This window comes from Polyergus mexicanus, unplaced genomic scaffold (genome assembly GCF_030449975.1).
Source record: "Polyergus mexicanus isolate NDT 795.1 unplaced genomic scaffold, iyPolMexi1.0 SCAF_1, whole genome shotgun sequence".
NCBI lineage: Eukaryota > Metazoa > Arthropoda > Insecta > Hymenoptera > Formicidae > Polyergus > Polyergus mexicanus.
In genome coordinates, this window is record NW_027223321.1 from 8,741,835 (window position 1) to 8,756,110 (window position 14,276).

Genomic DNA, 14,276 nt, shown 5'->3' on the forward strand with positions numbered 1-14,276 from the left:
GATGGTGACAATGATTTGACCTTGGAAAATCATTTGAAGGTTATGTGAAGGTTAACTTTAAAATCTTAAATAGAAACCCCCATTTTTTATTTAGTATTCTTGTAGCTGACATCGAGAGCTTTCCAAAACACTATAATAAACTATTTTTTTATTCAGTACTTTTTGAGTTATTTTATATTTTAATCTGACATCTTTTGATATAAAAAATTAAATATCTCACAAAATATTCAGTTTTCGATAATCTTACCGTAATACTTTTATGTACAGAATAATGAGACAAATCAATTAGTGCAAAAAAAAAAACAAAAAAAAACAAATTGTTTAAAAAAATACATCGTAAATAATTTTTTTAAAAACTATTATTTTTTTATACTAATTGATTTGTATCATTATTCTGTACATAAAAGTATTACGGTAAGATTATCAAAAACTAACTATTTTATGAGATATTTGATTTTTTATATCAAAATATGTCAGATTAAAATATAAAATAACTCAAAAAGTACTGAATAAAAAAATAGTTTATTATAGTGTTTTGGAAAGCTCTCGAGGCAAGCTACAAGAATACTAAATAAAAAATGGTGGTTTCCATTTAAGATTTTAAAGTTGACCTTCACATGACCTTTAAATGATTTTCCAAGGTCAAATCATTGTCGCCATCTTATGGCCCCCTTGAAGCCACACAACTTTTGTTTGAAACATTTTTCGATTTAACGCAGTGTTTCTGAGATATTTGAGTGGGTCCTTTAAAATGGGACACCCGATATATCGCGCGCGTGTAAGTTCTTTCTTTATCGTAGAGTGCTTCTCTCTTGTGTCGCGAGTTTAATGTAGGCATCTGTTGTATACGCGTGTGTGTGCAATGGTATAGAGTGCAAGGGGAAGGCACTTCCGCTGTTTTGCCGACGTCACACCGAAAACACAGGATCGCGTTTTCTCATGCTTGTCCATCATCATACAAGATGCGCTACGCTAATACGCACATATTCCTTTTAGAAGAATACTCTTCTCTAGTAAAATATAACAAACATTCCTCTTATGTGGAAGTATGTAGTGGCTTTTGCGAGACAAAACAATCACAGTTCTAAGGAAATATTTTGCTACACGATGCAACAACGGCAATGACGTGAAATCGATTGTCCGAGCAATCGACGCGTCGAGCGAGAACGTCATATTCCGGGTTTTCGGTGTGAATATCAAAAGAAAAAAATCAGCCACCCTCTCGATAATGTACGTATATAATTTGTAGACATCGTATTGAGGAACCCTAAAAGTATCGGTCCGGTATTTCAGGCTCGAGCCTATTCTTCGTCGACTCTCATTGTCCACGGATCCGTTTGTAGAGCCGTTCTATTAAATCGAACGCGAAACTTTACGCATCGTCAAATCCTCGATTTTAACCGAGAACCGGTTAAAGGATTTTGTTCGTTGATGATCATACGCGTTGTCATCTTCTCGAGCTCTTTAGCGCCGATGACGTCACATACAATATCATATGATGTGTGGACATCATGAATACCGATCATGTGTAATCATCGAAAACACTGAAAGGGCTAGTCTTATTCCAGTGTTGCACGCGTGCGAGAATAGTGTGTGCGTGTACGTGTGTACGTATAGGTGTCATACATTACATATCACAAATGATCCGCACGCGCGTTTCTCGTAAAAATAGAAACAATCTCTTCATCTCGGGACGAGCGCTTCGATAAATTCCGTTGCTCGATAGTGCTTACAAAACGGCGTTTGCGTCGAAGAAATTTCTCGCGTGACGTTCGTTACGGAAGACTATAGTATCCTTGAGAATTTCCCTTATCCTTGAGATTTTTTGATTCCAGAGTAATGATGTGTGACTTTCACTGATTTATAAAAGAAAGAACCTCGTTGAAGATCTATCCTTAGTTTTAAAATAAATTAATGTTTCTTTTTTCATCATTCGTAGATTACAAATATCGAATAATTAGTGTTTAAAATATACCGATTGTAATCACATTGAAATCATCTTTTTTAAAAAGAAACAATCGCATAAACTTCAGTATAAATAGATGGTTTAGACTATGGAAGAGAGAGAGAGAGAGAGAGAGAGAGAGAGAGATACTTGTGAAACAACTACTTAAATATCATTAAAAATATGCTATATCATTTTTTTTTGGCTGTATTTATCTTTTTTATTTACACGCAGAATTAAAAAGATTCTAATATAGACAATGACACCAAATAAATAGGCGAGATACTTTTTACTCCAAGTTTGTAATAATTTATTGCCTCTTCAAACTTTGTGCATTATACATGATATAATATCTACGTTTCCAATTCATATATTATAATATATATAAGAATCATTACTCTAGAATCATTGTAAGATAACCCCTGTTCTACAATCTTGTGCGTTTTTTTTTGTTTTTTTTTTTTTCTCCCATAGATGACGTTATGACCCTGAGGAAGAAGTTGTTTCTAATATCGCGGAAGAACTAAAGAGATTGAGGAAATTTATTTCTCTTCTTCATCGTCTTCGTGCTTTCTCGATCCAAACTTAGCACAAGAAGTGGACACGGTATGATGCGATCCGAATGAATTTCTTAGCGACTAGCAAAATCGCCACTTGGCGCGACCGGATTCAAATATTAGACTTTTACGATTTAAAATAGATAAGACATCGCGAACGAATAGAATCGTTCGTCGAGACTTTACTTCGAGACTACTTAACTTCACTTGCGCGTACCGGGATATCCTCAACAAAATACCTCATCTCGTCCTGTTCTTCCACGTTTTCGTGTACACAAATTCCTACCGTAGTACAATTCGTTCGCTCGGTTACTCCGGTGTGCGAAAATTACGATACGCGACCGGCCGTTTCTTTCATTCTCCGCTATACGTGTCAGCGAGTGCTTTCCGTACATATACCATATATATGATAGATATATTTTTCAATTTCGTTTCTGTATAAAGAAAGATTATTTACAAACTCATATATATAATTTATATAGCATACAGTATATATGCATACGTACATACGTACATATATGTTTATTAATTATGCATCTCGACTTAAACAAACTTTCAAATCACTGGCAGACACGTGAATGCGGACAGAGAGAGAGAAAAGCAGATGTTCACGTTTTCAGCATTGCGTAATTCTCCGCTATTCTCCCTCTTATCGTTATATGCGCGCGAGTTAATAAAAATATACGCAATATCTATCATCTAAATATCGTGTGAGTGTCTTAAGTGTTACTGTTTGCGCGGTCGTGTAATATGATACGCATGTGGACATCGCGTTCCTTCCACCTCCCGAAAGGGATGATCAACAAGACGTTTTTCTTCTCCCGTCTCACCGCCTCCATACAAGATTAGACCCCATTTTTGTATTCCCTCCTTTTTCCCCTTCGAATTCCACGTAAATGCATCTACGTGTTCCGCAGATCCGCCGTTTCTCCTTTCTTTTTCTTTTTTTCTCGTCAACTGCTAATTCTCTCATTCGGCTAAATGCATAAGCTCGTAGATCGCGAATTGACGAAGTTCACTTTGTGCAATAGACTCCCCCGAATTGAATCCATAAGGATAGAAAAGTACGTTGTGTTCGAGCACGCTTATGCTAAAGATATAGATAATACGCTAACTAAAGCAAACAACTATCCTATATTTTACGAATACTATAGGACAAATAATGGGCCCGACCGGAAATTCTTCCGGTCGGGTTTACATATACTCGTCGATGCGCAAGATATCTCTAAGAAATATATGTTATCATATATATCAGGCATAATATGTCCTTAAATCTAAACGGAAAAAAATACAGATCAAATCAATAAAAATTTTAAAACAACTCTCTAAACATTAACAAATATATTACGGCATTGTATGAGCCTCATATATAATCCAAAATATATCTCGGACATCATATTATATGATAACGAAGAAAACAGCTTTTTTTTTTTTTTTTTTTTTTTTTTAACGTACTATGCTATTACGTTAAAAATGCGACAATGATTTGCGCGATTATTTAATCTCGTTCCGCGATAAACGAGTGAATAAAAAATTTCGAACCTATTATTACATTACATAAACAAACAAATTACTAATAAAATAATAAAATAATCCAACTTCGCACAATAATATATTTCAAGAGTCTGACCGCTGATTAATATTACGCTACTTAAAGGCAAGTATCGCACATAATGTGACATAGGCCGAGCGTTATTTTCATCTTCCTTCTGGCGGACGTTACATGTTAAAATTTGGACGAATCGCTATAACACAGAAATTTATAGTAGTTCCGAAATAAAAATATTGCGGCGCCAATCTTACGACGCGAATATATTGACTTATTTACAAATTTATCTTATTTAAAAAAAAAAAAAAGAAAAGAAAAGAAAAAAAAAGTCACGCGCAACGATACATAACGCTTTTAACAATGCTCTCTACGGTAAAATAATGCTAATTAAAACGGCGAAGCTGAGCTATTTGTACAAATATATTTGCGCAAAAATATCGCCATTATTCTAAGAAAAATAAAAGGCAAATAAAATAGACGATTGATATTATCTGTGATACTTTCGGCCACGCTTGATGTCTCGCAAACTCTCCCGTCCCCCCTTCTCGAACGCGCTCTTGATCGGCAAATCGTCTCAGATTCACTTCGACAGTAACAAAATCGGAACGGTATAGTCGTGTCTCCTTCAATCATTAGGGGCAAGTAATTAATGCGTCGGGAATAAAATCTCGCACTCCCTCGTGTTTCGTTCACCGTTCTCTTTTGCAGTTTTATGCTCGAAACGCTCCAAATGGAATCGGGTCGATAAGGCACTGTTTACCGACAATGTCTGACTAGAAAATGAATCTATTTTTGGAACTTGTTTTTTTTTTCTTTTTTCTTTTTTATATACCAGTATCTCACCTCCCGCTTTGCAGTCGCTTAGCTAAACATTCTGTCCCTCTCGTGAACAACGATCGATATCTCGCTTCTTGAGCACCGGTGATGGAGATTAATCTTAGAACCGCATTCTCGTCTTACTATATTTCTCATTGCATTATCGATACAATTAAAGATTAAAAAATACGCGATTTTTTGAATAAATTAAAGCTAATAGATTGCAAATCGATATTTTGTAAGATTATACAAAAAGAATATATTACAAATAAGACACAAATTTATTTCTATCAGCGAAAGAAAGAAATATAGAAAAATCAAATAACAATATAAATGAAAGGGGAGTTTATTGGTTTTCCGCCATGCAATTTATAGCGAAAGCTATAACATTCTAGGACTAATTCCCATCTGATTTCGCATAAACAAAAATATCAAATAATTATTTCGATGAATTATAGATTTTTTTTAAAATGTATTTTATATTAATTTTGTAAAGCAAACTTTATGCTTATGCAACCGCGATTATATCTAGAGATGCAGTCAGTATCAATCTGTGTGTAATACTAACTAAGATTATCCTACTAAGATATCGCAAAACTCTATTAACTGTAACGTAATCATTGTTACGATACATTGCATCAATTTCTAATCATAAAGATCTTTTTAATTCTAGAATTATCTAAAATATATCGCGCTACTGCGATAGCGGCCATCATTATCCGTAGTGACTAATCGCGAAATCGATCATGCTCGTTTACGCGAGGGAGAGAACGAGAGGTGCCCACAGAGAGGAAAAGGAACAGTACTTTCTCGCGAGAGGAGACGAGTCCTCCCGAGCCCGGGCGGTCAAGGATCTTTACGACGTCTTCATTTTCTTATAGGGTTGCATAATCACCCCGGAACTGACGGGGATCGCTACTTGCGGTTGTGTCGCCGGATTTCCTATCTGCGGTATCTGTTGGACGGCCGATACCCCGGGTACGCCGGCCATCCCGGGTAGAACGGCGTATGGATTTTGGATGTAGGGATTGGTCTGCATGGTCGCGGCACCGGGCATACCCGGTATCGATGCCTGAACGTAGGGATTCGGCAGGATCTGCTGCCTGATCAGGGAATATGGATTAATCGGGGTGGCCGAGGGCGGCGGTCTTGAATACGCCAGGATACCGGCCGATAGCGGTGAGGTCAGAGCGCTCGGGATACCAGCCAGACTCGAGATGACGGGTCTGGGAGTCGCCGCGGTGGCCTGCAAACCAGCAGCAGCGGCGGCGGCTGCGGCGGCGGCGGCCACCGCGGGATTCCCGGCGGCGGCGGGATTCACGTGGTTCTGCTTGTTCAAAGCAACGCCGGTATAATTGAGCGCGGCCAGTTGGCTGATACCGTAAGACTGGGAGGGTTGCGACATCTTAATAGCCTTGGCGTAATTTTTCTGGGCGACCTCCTTGGCGAGAGCCGCGGGATCGAAATGGGTTGGTAAACCGGAGGCCATCCCGAGACTGTTGAGCATGTTCAGACCCGCCATATTGGAAGCAGTGTTATAATTGCCTACGGAGCTCATGTTCGTTAGAGACGACATGTTCGCCATGGAAGCTATCGAGGCCATCGAGGCCATGTTCACCATGCCGGGCATCGAGGTCAAGCCAGCCATCGAGGTCAACGGACTCATCGCTGGTGACAGAGCCAGCTGACTGATCTGCTGTTGCTGTTGATGTTGCTGTACTTGCTGCTGTTGCTGCAGCGATGATGGACTCGAATGATTCAATTCGGGAGAGTTACGGGTATTTTCGACATCATGATTCTGCGTAGCAACCGACTGCTTGTTATTGCCGTTACTATTGTTACTGTTATTGTCGGCGGTCGGAGGCGGCGGCGGCGGATTGTTGCAGGGATCCATCAGCACGCCATTGTTGGCGTCGGCGCAGTTATTGACTGTGGCGCCGGCGGCTCCCTGGGAGGAGGAGGAGGAGGATTGCACCACCATCGCGTGGTGGTTGCTTTGCACGTTCGGGGGTTGCACGACCGATTGGTTAGAGGTTTGGGTGGGTAGGGGTGGTGTTCCAGTGTACTCACATGACACAGGCACGAAGGGCTGCTGTAGCTGCATTAACTGCTGATAGGTCGTCGCGCCGGTAGGCTGATAGACCGGCACGCCGGACTTGTCGGCCGCCGGTCGTTTATACGGAACCATCCCTGGGAAGGCCTGCAAAAAGAATTGCAAAAAACATCTAGAATTAGAACGAGTGGATGATACGAGCGTCGCGGCCACTCGAGCGGAAGCTTCCTTCTCCGTGAAAGCCTCGACTCCGTTTCGGCCGGGGGATACGATATTATTGTTCGTTCTCTTTTGCGTGTTCATGAATTTTCTTCATCCAGCCGTGCAGCGGACGTCGGGTTTGACGTTTTTCAAAGCGATCGAAAGGCCGAGTCCTTTCTTCTAACAATCGAACTTAATCATGATTCGCGTAGTGAATTAATATCGTAAGACGAGTCGATTATCTCGATATGCTGTTACAGCGCTTTTTTTCCTTCTCTTTGCAAAATGATCTTTGCATCGTTATGATCGCGGAATTACATTTGAATCTCTTTGTAAAATTGCGATATCATCGTTAATTTACAAAGATAGTGGAAGAAAACAATCGCTCTATTATCTCGCTACATTGATAATATCATTTCATTTCACGATGTTTGTAAAATTTAACAATAATTTTTTAAAAAATTTTATCACGTTCGATGCTGCAAAAAATTTTCGAAACTCCTTAAGAGAGATCGTATATTAATCGCGAGTACAAGCGATGTGATACGCGCGAAGAAACGAATCACAGCCGTATGAATTATGATTCAGTGGTTTAGGTTCTGCACTTACAAAGTTCTCGTAGTAGAACGACCCGACAGACTTCATGTCCATCTGCAACAAAGACAGGATCGGTTTCAACTAATTTCGAGGAGGGGGGAGGGGGGGGGGCGCGCGTTTTGCGTCTGTATAATTGGATTTTCGAGACGGGAAACGAGAGAGGGTCGCGCCTCAAAGAAACGGAGAATGGAGACGATGGCGCGGTGAAGAAGGGTGTTGGATTGTGGTAGTGTGTAAAAGTTGTGCCGATGACGCAGCTTGCGGCGACGTTTCCCAAACGACGACGTTTCGTTGTTGGATAACTGCAAAATGTTTCGTTCGTTCTTTCTTTCTTTTGCACTTTTCCTCTCTTTTCTTTTCTTTTCTTTTCTTTCTACTACTGGGAGCGTGTCAGAAAGACCAGCCATTGTACAATATTAGCATCGAGAACCGTGCGCGGCTCGATCAAAGAGAGACCGTCGTTCTGCATTAATAAACGATCAAAGTACCGATCGGAAAAAAAACTGCACTGTCGCTTTCCTATCGAAACTATTGCGAGAGCGAAGGAGCAGGAATCGCGCGCTCTGATAAATGTCGATGCTAATGCGTTCGACCTGAAACCTTGTCGTTCGTTCTCGCGAGATAAACGCGAGACAAATGAGTCTTTTCCTCGAGCAAAACGAAGAGAATGAAGAGAAAGATATAAGAAAGAGACAGAGAGCGAGAGAGATGGAGAGAAAAAGATAGATATAGAGCAAAAGATTGACAAGAGAATTATAATTAAAAAGCGTAATTGGGTTCGGGGAACAAAGAACGTCGCCATATCGATCAGATGCGAAAGATTGGCAACAACACGGATTCACGAAAGCTGATAGAGAGAGGCTTGCGGTGATATACGCGGCGAGCGGGCTTTACTTTGGTAAAGTATCGTCTGCGCGACAACAAGACACGTGCGCGCAACAAAGAGGGGAAGGAAAGCTCAACAAATCAAGATCTCTATCGTGGTGTGACACGTTCGAGTTAGAAGCTGCGTAAAAACGAGATGCAGAAGCTCAGAAGCTGATGGTAAAAGTAACCGGGATGAAACATATTGTCGCACACAGCGGCATATGTATACATACATATATGTATATTTGCGTGTTAAAACACGCATTATGTTTCACATGCCAAGTGGCTCCAAGTCGATCGACCACCACGCACGGATACCATTGTGCAACGAACGACTCCGCTCTATCATATACGCGCAGAAATCAAACGTAATTGCGAAATTTACGTCGCCAGTATAAGCGTGTGCGCGAAAGCGAAGAAGCGTCTCATTGCGTTTTGGTTAATTGGAAAATGTGCAACCGGCTATCCGACGCGAGAGGGTAACGCGTGTTTTTCTTTTAACTCTTCATAATTTATATACCGAATCATCTATTAGGATTTTCGAAGATATATTGATATAAATATAGAAAGAAAAAATTTTTTTTCCATCCAATTTCTTTGGATTCAGATGGTTTTTTAGCCACGTATTAAAAATATCGCGAAGAAAAAGTTAGTGCGCTTTAGAAAAAAAAAATTATGCAACATGTATAATATCTATTATTATAATATATATAAATTAATGATACGTTATTTCTTATGATAATTTGGACCTGGTTGGTTGCGCGCTCTTCGGATCAAATTTTAAAATATGTTATATAAAAATTTATAAAAATTGAATATAAGCCTATTTCCAATATAGTTCATTAAAAATTTGTTAGAAAAAGATTTTCTTGTTCATGTGAAATAAACATCGACTTGAAATTCACCAAAGAAAACATCCCTAATCCCCAAATCATATTCTGTGTTCAGAGAAAATTCATTCTTGTTCGGTTGCTTCGATATTATCAGGTTTCGAAATTTTTCTTCTGAAATATCGATACATTTCTACAAACAAAGATTTTACGTTCTTAGGAACTTGTATGAATCCTCCGCAGGCACTTTTCCCTTCCTTCTTCGCGTATTGAAAACTCCGTATCGAAAATATCGAAAAGTTATACGCGCTTTCCGAAAGAAAACCCCTATTTGTACAACGAAAATCCATTCTCGTCCTGACGCTCGAAGTTAGAAAGTTGCACATGGATAAAATCACGTCTCAAGCCCGAACGAATCTGTCGATCGCGCTTCAGATCCTGATTGGCAGTACGAGCGACGGAGAAACAAAGAGAAAGAGAGCGAGATATATATATGTATATATGTATATATATATATAAAGATATATAGAGGTAAAAGAAAGGGAGCGGTATTTAAAAAAAGTAGCGAGTGTATGTATAAGCGATCTACGGTGCTCTTTAGCGGACTCGACGCGACTCTAACGAAGACAGGCCCCGTCTCGCGAACGGCGGATCTGATTTTTTTTTTCTTTTTCTCCGAGACGCGGCGACGAGATTCTTCGCTCGACGATCCTCCGCGATAGGACACTTGCTGCCGAAACTTCGGTCATCGTTTAGAGCGTCGAGGGGATGACGTTACGTTCCACCATCACCTCGGTAGTCGCTTAAGCACAACATGCATCATCGGCGCAAGCTCAGAATTTACACAGAATTTCTAACGCTCCGTAGACCAGCAGCGCGGCATCAACAGTATGCCGGATTCGCAGTGGCGTACCGAAAAAGTGCGAGGGTCTCACGAGTCCTCGCCCTTCTTCACTCTCTCTCTTTTCCGTTTCATTTTCTTTCGCGAGGAGGTCCTGACGTACGGAGATTAGAGAGTCGATGATTTTCTCACCGAAACACGCGCGCACTTTCGTATCGACTTTTGCGTACCTTCAGAATGCGTTCAGCTTTCTTTTAATCCTTTCAAAAGAAAAGTTCAACATCGTATTACTTGTTACGCCTGCAATTTGTCAACGTAGATGGCGATCAAGTTAGAGATAAACTTTTTGGAAAATAAATTTTAAAAAATTGTGAAAAATAAAAATTTTACAATTTTATTGAAACAGATGATTCGTTATTTAAAGTATATTAAATACAGAGAGAGAGAGAGAGAGAGAGAGACACAGAAATAAAAAGATATCGCATTTCATGGTCGCATAATCTTTGTGTCAAACATTAAAAGGGTTAAGAATACGCGTACTTTCTTAAGCGTTTCATCCGCATTCGAGTTCCTCTTGCCGATGCTTAGCTTTAGCTAGTGCGCGCGTGTTTCGAAACGTAAGCGCGACCGACGAGCGGATGACGATCTTGACGAAGATAAATTACCTTCGTCCAGATCGTGTATCCATTGATTTCGTCGGCCGAGAAATCGCCAAGGGATAAATATATGTTAAATCATATACACGATATTCGTTAGCCACGCGCTTCATATACGCGTACCTTTAACATGGACGCGACTTTGATGCGCGTGGCGTATCCTTTAGTAAAGATCTCTTCCACGGGCGGCGCAATGTAAACGCGTGGCTAACGATTGAAGAAAATAAAAGTAGTAAGCGATCTATAAATACATTACGAGGCGTAAGCTCTGATACGAACAACATTGCAACGAACGACAGTGGGAAGCGAAACCAAGAGAGAAAGAGAGAGAGAGAGAGAGAGAGAGAGAGAGAGAGAGAGAGAGAGAAAGATAGAGTCTCTAGAATTTTTCTTATACGGTCGTCTTTGATTAAAAGCCGATACGTATCGTGTATACGACTCGAGAACGATGCACAAATCGGATATTCTAATACATTTTGAGAGATGCAACCCTTTCAGTACCAATTTCAAGTTGTCAAAAAATCATTAGAATTGTAAAAGAGAATCCAATCGTGAAAAATCATAGGGGTCTGTCTTCTCCTGCGAATTCTCTTTTCACCGTTCATTAGCATCGTGTGGGTTTGGATTATAACGTCGTACGTGACGTCATTGGTATCGTAAAGGTTTGCAGCGATGTATCCCATATGATAGTATTAGCATTAGGGAGATTTCAATAATTGACACCATACGTGGCGTTGTCGGGGTCATAGAGATTTTTCAGTTCAGTTATGGTACTGTATATGTGACATTGCCGATATATACTTCAATCGTGATATGACGTCGCGATGGCACTGAAAGGATTGACAAATGTATTTCCGTATCGTTAGAGAATTACACGCGATCGTTTTGCATATTTCATCGTCTTTTTTTTTTCTTTTTTTTCTAATAGAGAAACAGCGGGACTCTTGTTAGAAATAAAAATGAAAGATAGAAGGCTAGAGCTCTAAGCGCGCTCGGCAGTGTATTCACAATCGCAATAACTATGTACTCGTAACTTAAGAATACAATTATACGTGGAATCTCGAGAAAGTGGCCTGAATCGTTTCGTCGAACTTTACAGCGCGCCGACATTTATCGCGGGAAATGTACACACGCGCACACACGCGCGCGCGCTCCATTTGGAAAGTTTCTCCGATCGAGCAAGTGGAGGCAAACATCAGCTCGGAAATCTGTGAGATTAGCATGAGATTATATATGATTGTCAGCAACTAGTTTCTTGCATTTTGCTTAATGACGCTGAAAATTCGCCAACACTTTAATCGACTCGATAAAGAGATAAATTTAGCTGATATCTATATATCGCGTCCATGCGTATATGAAGTATCGTTAATAAAATTTTTCTCCTCGCATGTGTATCGATTAACCCCCCGTTTGTCAAAGTAATATATTTTTTTCGTATCGCAAAAGAATTTTGAAAAAAGCAAAAGCGCATGTCCGTTACGTATAATTTTCGATTCTCGCCCGCGATACCGAGGCCACTTTACCGGAGTCCAGCTACAAAAAAAAAAAAAAAAAAAAAAAAAAATTTGAAAGTGTATTCCATGCATAAGCCGTGGTACCATTAGCAGATCATCATTGGAGTCGCGCATCCGCTTCTTGCCGAGCTCGATGCTCGCCATACTGGCGCTTTGCAGTCCTCCGGGCATCGCAGTTGCCGGCACTCCTGACATTCCGCCAGCCAACGCACCTATTCCCGCCACACTCGTCGGCATCGTCGCCGTCTGTATTTTTTTTTTTCATATTTTCCGTTTTTTTGTTGTTGTTATTTTCACACACGTTCGTTCGGTTTTTCCGATCCCACGTTTTTTTTTTTTTTTTTCCATGACATTTTTATGCGTACAGATTTCGTTTTTACAGTCATATATAGAGTTTTCCGTGCATCGCCGTACGTCGACCACATCCGTTTCCGTTCCGGTCGTTCCCGAGACGTCCCCAGTCGAGACATTTTCATTTTCATTTTTTTTTATTTTTTTATTTTTTTTAGGTTCGTGTGTTAGCACATTCATACACATTTTGTTGTATCATTGCGGTATGGTAGTGATGGTGGCATACATATATATATATTTTTTTTTTCGTATTTTGGCATATGCATGCGGTGGTATCGGTCGATCCGTGCGTGTGATATTGATGTTGATTCAATTATTTACGTTGATATATAAGTGTTTTTTTCCGAGTTTCGGTCGGCAATATTTCGCAGGCGTTAATTGGCAGGTAGCGAAGCGCACGAAGGTATTGTCAGCAAGCATGTAGAAGCATCGTCAGGCGCGGAAGAGGGCAAGATAAAAATCAAAAAAAGAAAAACAGACCAGTTGAGGCTAAGACAAGAAACGACAGTCGCGATATATATATATATATATATATATATATATATATATATATATAATATATATTTTTTGTTTTATGTAAAAAAAAAAGAACACACATACTCTTGTACGTGCTCGTGTATACGTGTGCATATAGGTACACTCATGTTCAAGCGAATTATCCGTATCGCGCTTACATCAGACCGTACGCGTGTCGTGTGCACACGCGCGCGTATACACGCGCACATATATATATATATATGCGCAAAATTTACGGCTTACGATATTTTTGCGCGATCGCGCGTAAGACGATACGCATGCCAATTGCGTACGTAAATACCCACCGTGGGTTTAAAATGTACCGCTCGAGTTACTCGCACGTGAATCCCGAGTGACGTAACTGCCTATTTCATTTATCACGTCGTTCGATCGTTCTATCCTAGTTACATACACTGGGTGGCCCATTTTAATCCATCCAGTCGAATATCTCAAAAACCAAGCCCGGAAGAGAAAAATGTTTCAAACAAAAATTGTGTGGCTTCAAGGGGGCCATAAGATGGTGACAATGATTTGACCTTGGAAAATCATTTGAAGGTCATGTGAAGGTCAACTTTAAAATCTTAAATAGAAACCCCCATTTTTTATTTAGTATTCTTGTAGCTGACATCGAGAGCTTTCCAAAACACTATAATAAAGTATTTTTTTATTAAGTACTTTTTGAATAATTTTATATTTTAATCTGACATATTTTGATATAAAAAATTCAATATCTCGTAAAATATTTAGTTTTTGATAATCTTACCGTAATACTTCTATGTACAGAATAATGAGACAAATCAATTAGAATAAAAAAAAAAAAAAAAAAAAAAAATTGTTTTTAAGAAAATTATTTACAATGTATTTTTTTAAACAATTATTTGTTTTTATGGCACTAATTAATTTGTCTTATTATTCTGTACATAGAAGTATTACGGTAAAATGATCGAAAACTGAATATTTTATGAAATATTTTATTTTTTATA

At 39.5% G+C, this 14,276-nt stretch overlaps 1 protein-coding gene across 14 annotated transcripts in view; it reads right to left on the reverse strand.

Moving 5' to 3' along the window:
* LOC138933850 (protein muscleblind) overlaps positions 1 to 14,276 on the reverse strand; it is a 420,535-nt gene that overhangs the window by 16,708 nt on the left and 389,551 nt on the right. For 10 of the 14 annotated variants that reach the window (XM_070297025.1, XM_070296992.1, XM_070296983.1 and 7 more), the window contains 3 exons: positions 12,511 to 12,672; positions 7,731 to 7,772; positions 712 to 7,067 (listed from right to left, as the gene is read on the reverse strand). In XM_070297025.1, coding sequence (XP_070153126.1) covers positions 5,724 to 7,067; positions 7,731 to 7,772; positions 12,511 to 12,672 — 1,548 coding nt within the window. In that variant the 3' untranslated portion in view covers positions 712 to 5,723. Of the gene's footprint in view, positions 1 to 711; positions 7,068 to 7,730; positions 7,773 to 12,510; positions 12,673 to 14,276 lie in introns of those variants that run through there. The other 4 variants (XM_070296946.1, XM_070297010.1, XM_070297018.1 and 1 more) reach the window with 2 other exon arrangements.